An 11,149-nucleotide genomic window follows, 5' to 3' on the forward strand; every position below is an offset into this window, starting at 1 on the left:
AAAGTTTAAATTTTTTATTTTTGATATTTTTTAAATAGTCTTAGATTTACTGACATCAAAATTAATATTAAAAAAGTAAGCCCATACAAATAAAAAAGAAAAAGGCTAACTTCTGGCCAAACTTGGTATATGCTTGGCTCCACAAACTGGTTCAATCTCATATTTTTAAAATGCCTTGAACTTGTAGACCACATCTTCGTATAAATAAAATTTGTCCGATTTAATCAGTTATGTTAGATAATTAATAATTCTTTTGAATAATATTAATAATTGACTCTAAAATTGGACTAATTCAAATAAAATACACTATATTTTTAAATTATTCATCTAAATATTAATATTAAAATAATTATCTACACACCTAATAAATTAAATATCCAGTATATCCATTGTTCACATTGTTTAATATTTTTCATTGTTTATCTATATTTTTCCTTAATGAATTCGAGATTTTACATGTGTCCTATTGTCATTAGTGGGACATTTGTAGTCTTTTAAAACGTTTTAAACATTTGTATTTAAGTGATTACCATAAAATAAACATTACCTATTACCATAAAATAAACTACCTAAAAGATTATGTGTAAATTACATAAATACATGTCGATAGCTTAATTTTTGTGTATGGAGGTTTTATTTTTTGAAAAAATAAGAATAATTTAATCTAGTGAATATTTAGTCTTTACGCGTTAGTTAAAGAAAAAAACGAGGAAAGTAGTTAGAAAGGTAGAGTTGATAAGGAGACAATGAAGATACACTTGGTATTCGATAAATTTAGTGTTGTCTGGTGTTCTAAATTTGGCATGAATGATAGAAATACGACGAATTGAAGGCTGCAATGCGTAATTTCTCTATATTTCTATTGCCGCTACTTAGATTTAATTTAATTTGTTTGTGTTGCATGTGCATGCATGCATCTGCCACTATCCGATCCATATGTTTGTGTAATATATTACTATTGAAAATTCGATGATTGAGAATCATCATCAACATCAGATTAAATGAGCTGCTTCTCTTGCCTTGTTGATGATGATCACCACGGGAAGCATGGGCCCGGAGAGATGAACAGAATGGAATTATTAATTGAGAACTACTTCAAGAAGAATAATGCAGGGAGAGGGCGGAAGAAGAAGAAGCAGGATCGGGGTGAAAGCAAGACAGACGCTGCCATCAGCTTTGGTTTTCGGGAGCTTGAATGGGCAACCGACACTTTCAAGGAAGCCAACTTGATTGGGGAAGGCGGTTTTGGAAGGGTCTACAAGGGTCGTCTCTTGACAGGCCAGGCATGCATCCATGTTATTTATTTTACAAATATATATATGATATAGACATGACTTAGCTTTGATATATAGGTGGTTGCTGTAAAACAATTAAATCATGACGGGCATCAAGGTTTTCAAGAATTTGTGACGGAGGTGCTTATGCTTAGCCTCCTCCACCATTCTAATCTCGTTAACTTGATTGGCTATTGCACCGATGGTGAGCAGAGGCTGTTGGTGTATGAATATATGCCCATGGGTAGCCTTGAAGATCATCTTTTTGGTAATTATATTTAATTAATTAATGCTATCAATGACAATGCAACTAACGCAATGCAAGCTCTAATAATTATTGATGTTTAATTATTCATGAAATGAATTTGCAGCAGCGGATCCTACATTGAATAATAAGGAAGGAGGGCTAAGTTGGATAACTCGAATGAAGATCGCGGCCGGGGCTGCTCGTGGGCTGGAGTATCTCCATTGCAAAGCAAATCCACCTGTTATCTATCGCGACTTGAAATCGGCGAATATCTTATTAGACAATGATTTCAACCCAAAACTCTCAGATTTTGGGCTCGCCAAGCTAGGGCCTGTTGGAGACAACACCCATGTTTCCACCAGAGTCATGGGAACGTACGGCTACTGCGCCCCCGAATATGCCATGAGTGGAAAATTAACTCTTAAATCCGATATTTACAGCTTTGGTGTTGTCTTGCTCGAGTTGATCACTGGTCGTAAGGCCATGGATTTCACTAGAAAACAAGGCAGCCAAAACTTAGTTTCATGGGTACGTATATGGACGACGCCGCTATACATATACATACATGTACACATTCTTAAAAGTTACCTTAGCTTACTTGCATTGTCTGTGATTCATGCATGCAGGCTCGTGCTTTCTTAAGTGACAGGAAAAAGTTTAGGCAAATGGTTGACCCTCGATTGCGGGGAAGCTATCCTGTGCGTTGCATGCATCATGCGATTTGTATAACCGCAATGTGTCTCCAGGACCAACCAATTTTCCGTCCACATGTTCGTGATATTGTTGCTGCACTAGATTACATAGTTTCTCAGAGTATTCTTGAACTCGATAAGCATGGAAGACTGTCTGACATCAACTCATCACAACAAGAACCACAACCGCAAATTGCCACAAGTTAATCAATTTTCAATGGAATAATAATCACGTTCTCTGACAATATTGATTAATTGGCGAGTCCATCAACTTCTGCTAGTGGTTTGCGCCGCCATATAATATAGGTTTCCATATACAAGATATATATACACTTTGAAATAGAATAGTGAAAATAGAAAAACATTGTTCATACATCAAATATTCTTGACATCTATATAAAAATTTAAAAAGATAAATTCTAGTCAACTCTCTTATTTAAGGGTATATTACCTTTTATAATATGTTTTATAGCTATTAAAAGAATTTAATTAGAATTTGGACAACTATATAACCATCTATGATAAAATTATTGACTTCATTTCTTTTGTTTTGAATTAACCATTAATTATTATTTAAACAACGTTAATAATTTATATTCGTCATAAAACATGTGTGCAAATTAAATTACACAAAATTTTAATTCAAACAAATTAATGCATATTTGAATTAGATTAACCACACTAGATCACTACAAAATTTTAACCGCAAGTTGATAGGATAAATATTACTAAAAAATAAATTATTCTGGATAGTGGACTTTTTTTTTTGGTCAAGTTCGTTCATTCACACTGAAACTTGGCTTCAATTATACTTGCAATAATTAATAATTAAATAATTAAAAGGATTATTAATCACACACAAGTGTGACCAAAGAATATTTGATTCAATGGTTAATTTTCTCGTTTCATTTTTTTTTGGCAGCAGGAGAAGATTAAAGAAATTATTACAAAAAAATATATTGAATACCGTTAGATTTAGCGTGACACATTAGCATTAGCTTTATCGGTAAATTTGCCGATGATTTATATTTTAGATTTGTCAGGTCAAATTATTATCAACAGATGTTCGTTTTCAACGATAAATTCGTCGATAATAATTGGAGAAAAAACGGGAAAATAGGCGCGAAATTTTATGTGGGATTTAGCGGTGAATTTTTTTCGCCAGTAAATCTAATTAGTGGAATGCTGCCTTTTGGTAACCCACAATGCGTTACTGTCAGATTTATCTGCCGATAAACTTAATTGCCCTAATTTAAAACGTGAACCTTTTCCCTCATCATTTTCGAAACACACATCCTCTCTCTCCAATATACCCTTCTCTCTCTACTTTTGACAGCCCGTCCGACCATCCTTTGCCAGCGCCGACCACCTACATTCTTTTAGAAAGACTATGTGGACTCGTCTTAATCCTGTTTATGATGACGCGGGAATTTGCACAGTACAAATCCCTTTCGGCAAGTGCACCAAATCGTCAAGTAATAACTCACAAGAGTGAGGTCGGTGAGGTCGATATTGATGGATCAAGCAACTTTAGTGAGGTGAATTATCTAGTAAAGCTAATATTTAAAGAGTTTGGTGAAATTTAATGAGCAAAAAATAGATCCACAATGAAAATAGAACAACAGGATGTAGAGTACTAAAAATTTAAGTGCTGAAAAGTAAAGGATAGAAACTTAAATGACAGGAAATGTAAAGGACTAAAACTTAAAGGACAAGAAAATAAAGGCAAGAATGTAAATGACAATAGAATGTAATTTGCATGAAATGTAAAGGGCGTTGGGTGCTGGAAATTAAAAGGAAGCAATAAATTCAAGGTAATTAAAGTGAATTAAAGGAAATCAAAGTGAAGAATGACAAAGAGAAAGATTCATTAGGGATTGGAGATATCATAATCCATCATAAATCAATCACTACAAGAAAGTATTAGAATAGCGACCGATTTTAGAGACCGAAAAAACTGGTTGTTAATAGCGACCGATATAAAATTTCTAGGACTAAAAAAATATTAGTCGCTAAATCGGTCGCTAAATTACATTTAGCGACCGATTTTAGCGACCAAAAAAATTGGTCACTAATAACAACCGAACTAGCTACCGATAAGGTTTTAATACAACCAGAATAAAGCTGTTCACTAAAATCGGTGGCTATTTTTTCATTTAGCGACCGAATTAGCAACCAAAATAGAAAGTAATGTCTTTGGGACTGTTGGTCACAAAAGCGGTCGCTATTTTTTATTTTAGTGACTGATTTTGTAACTGATAGTGAAAGGGTGAACAATTGTATGGTTGCTAACGTACTGGTCGCTAAATCGGTTGCTAATTGTTAAATTAGTGACTGATTTTAGTGACTAACAGAATCAGTCACTAATATCCACCAAATTAGCAACCGATTAATTTTATAAAACTAAAATAAAAATGGTCGGTAAAATCGGTCACTATTTTTTTATTTAGCAACCAATCGATAGGTAAATAGAATAAAACTTGGTTAGTTACTAATTTGGTCACTGAATTACAACATAAGAACCCTAACTTTAATTTCAAAATCACCAACATACCTCCCACCTGTTTGTTCCTCCGCTCACATTCTCTTCACTCCCCCACCTCCAACCCCTCTCCCCCATATACACACAACACACAGTTCAGCAAACCAAAAAGGAAATAAACGAAAATAAAATGGGAAAAAAGGGAGAAAGAGAGATCTATGAGAGAGCAGAGGAGATCGGAGAACAAAGAAGAGGAGGGGGCTTTGCCGCCACCGTCGTGCACTACCACCGACGTCAATGTAAATGACAATAGAATGTAATTTGCATGAAATGTAAAGGGCGTTGGGTGCTGGAAATTAAAAGGAAGCAATAAATTCAAGGTAATTAAAGTGAATTAAAGGAAATCAAAGTGAAGAATGACAAAGAGAAAGATTCATTAGGGATTGGAGATATCATAATCCATCATAAATCAATCACTACAAGAAAGTATTAGAATAGCGACCGATTTTAGAGACCGAAAAAACTGGTTGTTAATAGCGACCGATATAAAATTTCTAGGACTAAAAAAATATTAGTCGCTAAATCGGTCGCTAAATTACATTTAGCGACCGATTTTAGCGACCAAAAAAATTGGTCACTAATAACAACCGAACTAGCTACCGATAAGGTTTTAATACAACCAGAATAAAGCTGTTCACTAAAATCGGTGGCTATTTTCTCATTTAGCGACCGAATTAGCAACCAAAATAGAAAGTAATGTCTTTGGGACTGTTGGTCACAAAAGCGGTCGCTATTTTTTATTTTAGTGACTGATTTTGTAACTGATAGTGAAAGGGTGAACAATTGTATGGTTGCTAACGTACTGGTCGCTAAATCGGTTGCTAATTGTTAAATTAGTGACTGATTTTAGTGACTAACAGAATCAGTCACTAATATCCACCAAATTAGCAACCGATTAATTTTATAAAACTAAAATAAAAATGGTCGGTAAAATCGGTCACTATTTTTTTATTTAGCAACCAATCGATAGGTAAATAGAATAAAACTTGGTTAGTTACTAATTTGGTCACTGAATTACAACATAAGAACCCTAACTTTAATTTCAAAATCACCAACATACCTCCCACCTGTTTGTTCCTCCGCTCACATTCTCTTCACTCCCCCACCTCCAACCCCTCTCCCCCATATACACACAACACACAGTTCAGCAAACCAAAAAGGAAATAAACGAAAATAAAATGGGAAAAAAGGGAGAAAGAGAGATCTATGAGAGAGCAGAGGAGATCGGAGAACAAAGAAGAGGAGGGGGCTTTGCCGCCACCGTCGTGCACTACCACCGACGTCATGACGCCGAGCCACCACACAAGGAGAGAAGGAGACGTCGTCGCTGCTGCTGCCGTCGAGCAGAACCGTTTCCAGCGAGGGAGAGCGCGCGTTGCGAGCCAGAAATTCCGGGGGGAGGAAGAGGAGCTGTCGCACCCCGCCGCTGTCCAATCACCGTCGAGCTGGGTTCACCGTCGCGCCTCACTACGCGTCACCATTGAGCTTCGAAGAGAGAGGGAAGAGAAGTGCGATAGTGGGAGCTCCGTTGAAGCTGGTCACCGTCCCTGCTGCCGTCCGAGCCGTCGCCAGGGGAAGCCCCTGCCGCCGTTGCCACAGGTGGAGTCCGCCATCGAGCTGTGCACCGTTGGTGGAGCTATACCTTGCCGGAGTTGCTTTACACCACTGTCAGTTCAGTTTCACCGCAATCCTGCTCCACTTGTGCGTTCTATTTTGCTTTCATTTTATTTATCTGTTTGTTCTGGTTTTTAATTCCATTTTAGTTTCTGCCTTGTCCTGAATTTTCAAAACTATTTACATCTTCATTTTTTATCAAATTCGAATTCCTTGTTTTGCTGTGATCACTATCATTGCAGTAGAAAGTTGCTATGGCTGCGAGAGTGATTAGAGATGTTGCTGTCGCTATCTCGGTTGCGTTGGGGTGCCGCTGCTACTGCGAATTTAGGGCAAAAGAGGGTTTGTCATGTTTAATTTATGAGTAAGACTAATTGTAGTGAGAACAGAAGGGAAACAATATAATATAATCATAGAGTTAAGTTGGCAATAAGAATAAACAGCACAGAGTGTGGTGCTATGTTTGCTTTAACAACTTTTTTGTTTGTTTCTTTCTGCTCAAGAAGCTTCTTTACAATCTGTGCAAAATTAAATTTTAATAGTGATATATGTGAAATTTAGTTAAAAATTATAATTAGAAAGCAGCACGACTGATTTATCAACCGATTTTTAGAATTTTGAAGTTAGCTGTTAGAGATCGATTTAGCGACTGAAAATTTAGCGACCGATTTAGTGACCGAAATATCGGTTACCATTTAACGACCGATTTAGTGACCGAAATATTGGTTGCTATTTAGCGACCAATCTTATTAGCGACCGATTTAGCGACCAAAATTATTTTGTATTGTTAGGTGACCTTGTTTGAAAATCGGTCGCTAAAATCAGTCACTAAATATTAGCGACCAACATCGGTCGCTATTTTGAATTTAGCGACCAATGTTTTATCGACTACCAGAATCGGTCGCTATTCCGATAATTTCTTGTAGTGAACGGGTCTCAATTTTATTTTCAATCATATGAAGTAGATCTATGGCGGATTGGAATTAATTGAGTCCCAATTCCTTGGCAACCCAATTTTTCTAATCACAATCAATTTACCAATTCCTTGATCTAACTGTCATGAGAAGAGGTTAAGTGCATATCTCTTATCCATGAGCCACACAAACTCTCAAGATCTCAATTCCTCCCGAATGGTGTTGATCAAGAGAGTTGTGAGAGATAGAGCTTCAATCTAATTTCCATGATTCTTCTTCCGAGGCTCACATAGAAATTCATGGATCTAAAACCCCCTTCCAGAGTGAATTGATCAAAATGAAAATAGAAGTTATCTCTTAGCTACAACAAGCGGATTGAAAAGAAGAAGAATTTCTTTCAATCATGTGAATTACAATAGAGCTCCTACCCCTAATGACTGGGGTTTAGTTAATGATCGCTCTAAGAACAAGTGCAAGAAATTGAAATTGCATGAAAATAAACTAAGCTTAATGTAAACTCAAATGTAAAATTCCAGAAAAGAAGAAGTGTATGAAATTGAAATAGCATAAAAATAAACTAAATAGCATAAAATTGAAATTGGTGTTCCGGCTGACGTACGTCTTGCCACACTATATGAATTGATGAGAGAAGCATGTGCACTCTAGGAACAATAGTCCTAGTAATGTGGCTAATATTTTGAGACGGACACAAATATAACTTTTACATCAAGATAGGTACAAGTATCTTCATATTTTGTGGGTAACATATCTATGACTTAATTAAGGTTTATAATGATAATACCTCGTGTCTTTGTATTTTGTGACTTTCATAACTATAACTATTGTTAACTATGCTATTAGTAATGAGTTAGTCAAAAAAGTGTATGCTATTAGTAATGACTTGATCAAAGAGGTCCCTGTATTAAGTTTGTTAGTTTCATATGTAATGACTTGATCATGTAAGATTTTTTTTATGTGTATTTGTAAGTGTAATATAAGGCATCATATATTAATCAAGTCACATTTATGAATATTTACATAATTGAATACATAATAATATTACTATATAATATGGAGGGTAATATTGTCATTATATAACTTAATTCATTTTTTCTCTCTATTTTCCTTTCCAAACAAACAACATAAATTATTTATCTTTCAATATCTTTCCATCTTATTTTCTTTTCATCCAAACACACCTATAGAAATTAAATTTCACTTCAATTTCTTTTCTTTCTATTTCTTTTCACTCAATTTCTCTCATTCCTATTTTTTTCCACCCCAAACAAAGTGTAAGTAATTGATTAACATACATGAAGAGGTACCCTCTTGCACTTTATTTGGATGGGGTGAATATGGAAGGAAAGAAAATATGAAGAAAGAAAATAGATGGAAATGTGAGTTTTTTGTTGTTTGGATGAGGAAGGAAAATAAAGTGGAAAGAACAAAATTGATGTGGGACCCATAAAAATGTTTTCTTCTCAAAGATGAGATGAAAATGGAAAGAAAATATGTAATAAATATAAAATTACTAATTTTTCCTTTGATTAATTAAAAAATAAAAGATATAAGGGTATTAATGTAATTTTTTCTATTATAATTTTCTCTCCTCTCACTTTTCTTTCCATCCAAACAAAAAAAAAAAATTTCTCTTTATTTTCTTTCCATCCATTTTCTCTTTATCCAAATAACACATAAAACAATCCATTTTTTCTTCTATTTTCATTCCTCTCATTTTCTTTCTTCTCATTTTCTTTCCTTTCATTTTCTATTATCTATCCAAATAAAGTGTTAGTTGCTATCACCCCATTCCACTCCCTCCAGTCTTTGTCAACAAAAATAGAAGCACTGATACACAATGAAGATCCACAAAAATGAACTACCTTAACGAATCAAACACTTATCAGATTCATGTCATGTCAATGAACATAAAGAGTGCATCAAGTTAGCATTTGCAATGTTGTGTGATAATCAAATATGAGAGGCATTCAAGTTATCATCATGAATAAACACTTTAGGGTTTCGATTGTCCTAAAAGTATAGCCTTCTCATCACTCATCAGTGAAGAAAAGAAAAAATCAGAAATGCCACAAAGTAAGGCTAATTTTTTTTGGTATGGAAGTAAGAGTGGTGATATATCTTAACATTATAATTTTCATGTTTTTAAAAACTGTAGAATGTACACAAATCGGAGGGTTCGATTTCATTGCACAGAGAGAGGGGCACAAATCGGATCCAGAGTTTTCTGAAATTGGACCCAAAGTTTTCTATCAGTACACAAATCGGACCCAGGATTTTCAGTACCCCCAATCGGACGGTCCAATTTCTCTTAGACAGCCATCATACACTAGTAAATCACCATACACCCTCATAATCCAGGTATACACCATTCCTTTCATCATATTAAAAATAAAAAGTTCACAAAGTAAACTATTAAACATTGATTTATCTAACCGGGCATTAAAAAATAGAGGAAAGTTATCATTAGTAGTTCAGTTAGTCCCCATCAAAGAACATCTGATATAAATTATTAATGAACTCAATTATTAACTTGGACCCATATAAATTACACTACATGAAATAGATACTATTATTCAATTCCTGACGCCTTTTTCACCTTATAAAAAATTTTCGAACATAATATTTAGATACTGAAACTTAATCTAAGATACCCTGTGAAAACAGCAGTTCCATAACACATGGAATGAAAAGTGACTAGTGCTGATACTTTGAACCCCTTCTTTTTCATTCTATATTTAGTAAAGGTTTAGCAACCATGCTTAGTATAACCAGAGTTAGTGCAATTAGAGCTAGAAAGGTCCTCAAACGCACCAAGAGAAGGCATCCTTAAGAGCACCAAAAGCCTTTGAGATACTCTTCCAAACATGAGAAGCATTGCAAGGGACAGGGCCATCTAAAACTCCCTCATTCCTCAGATACTTCGCCCTCAATAGAGCAACCCAAGGCTTGTCCTGACAATGAAAAAGTTGCCACACCAATTTACCAAGTAAAGATATATTAACACACGCAGGATCTCTAACACCCAGGCCACCAAATTTTTTTGGAGTGATCATGGTCCTCCAATTAACAAGAGAAAGACCTTTACCATCAACTTGACCCTTCCAAAGGAACTGTCTCATCATAGAAGATAATTTATCGCAAACCCAATTTGGAAAAAAAGATACCTGCATATGATAGACAGGAATGGATGCTGCAACAGAATTGATCAAGCAAAGTCTCCCTGCTTTATTTAGAAACCTTCCTTTCCAATTAGCTAATCTTCCCCTCACCTTTTCAATCACCGAATGAAAAGAAGCCCTACTGATACGGGAATGATTAAGGTTAACTCCAAGATATCTTCCTAAGTCCAAAGCAAAACGTATTGAAGAAACACTAGTAAAAATATCTCTTCTACGAATCCCCGAAGAAGCCACACTAAACGATTTTCCAATATTGATGCCCCTGCTTAATTTTACTTTGGATCCAGTAGCATGTGTTGTACGTTGGTGATTAGGCCTTGTCCTTCCGCCGACATTATCGGCTGCCTTACCGTGTTTCACCCTCAAAGTCTCTTTCCCGCTCACTCCACCGCTCATCTTCGATTTTCAAAATTGTACAGAGTACGGAGTACGTACTCCCACTAAACCCTAATTTTCTTCTCCTTCTTCACTCTGTAATTTTTTCAATTCAGATCTTTTTTACTTGGCACATTAAATGATAGGAAGATGTTGATAAAATAGTTAAATTATTTATTATTTGATTATTCTATTATGTTAAGTTTAATTATTTTAATTGTTAATTATTTAATTAAAAATATGTAAATTAATATGTATAAACAAAGACAAAATCTTGTGTAAAGAAAGAGG

The 11,149-nt window shown here is 35.0% G+C and overlaps 1 protein-coding gene and 1 long non-coding RNA gene across 2 annotated transcripts in view; both read left to right on the forward strand.

Annotated features, from left to right (window-relative positions):
* LOC110263067 overlaps window positions 1-10,113 on the forward strand; it is a 12,166-nt gene extending 2,053 nt beyond the window's left edge. Inside the window, exon 2 of the long non-coding RNA XR_002348060.1 lies at window positions 9,932-10,113. This is a non-coding gene — a long non-coding RNA (uncharacterized LOC110263067). The remainder of the gene's footprint in view (window positions 1-9,931) is intronic.
* LOC107646236 (probable serine/threonine-protein kinase PBL21) lies at window positions 1,357-2,592 on the forward strand. Its single transcript, XM_021103591.1, has 3 exons — window positions 1,357-1,542; window positions 1,646-2,049; window positions 2,148-2,592. Exons 1-3 carry the CDS (start codon window positions 1,422-1,424, stop codon window positions 2,418-2,420), a joined length of 798 nt encoding a protein of 265 aa, XP_020959250.1. The 5' UTR covers window positions 1,357-1,421; the 3' UTR covers window positions 2,421-2,592.

This window comes from Arachis ipaensis, chromosome B06, assembly GCF_000816755.2.
Source record: "Arachis ipaensis cultivar K30076 chromosome B06, Araip1.1, whole genome shotgun sequence".
NCBI classification, from domain to species: domain Eukaryota; kingdom Viridiplantae; phylum Streptophyta; class Magnoliopsida; order Fabales; family Fabaceae; genus Arachis; species Arachis ipaensis.

Coding starts and splice junctions, on each gene's coding strand:
- LOC107646236 (XM_021103591.1), top strand. CDS start 1,422: ATGCTTAGCCTCCTCCACCATTCTAATCTCGTTAACTTGATTGGCTAT. Junction 1,543..1,645: donor CCTTGAAGATCATCTTTTTG/GTAATTATATTT, acceptor ATGAATTTGCAG/CAGCGGATCCTACATTGAAT. Junction 2,050..2,147: donor GCCAAAACTTAGTTTCATGG/GTACGTATATGG, acceptor TCATGCATGCAG/GCTCGTGCTTTCTTAAGTGA.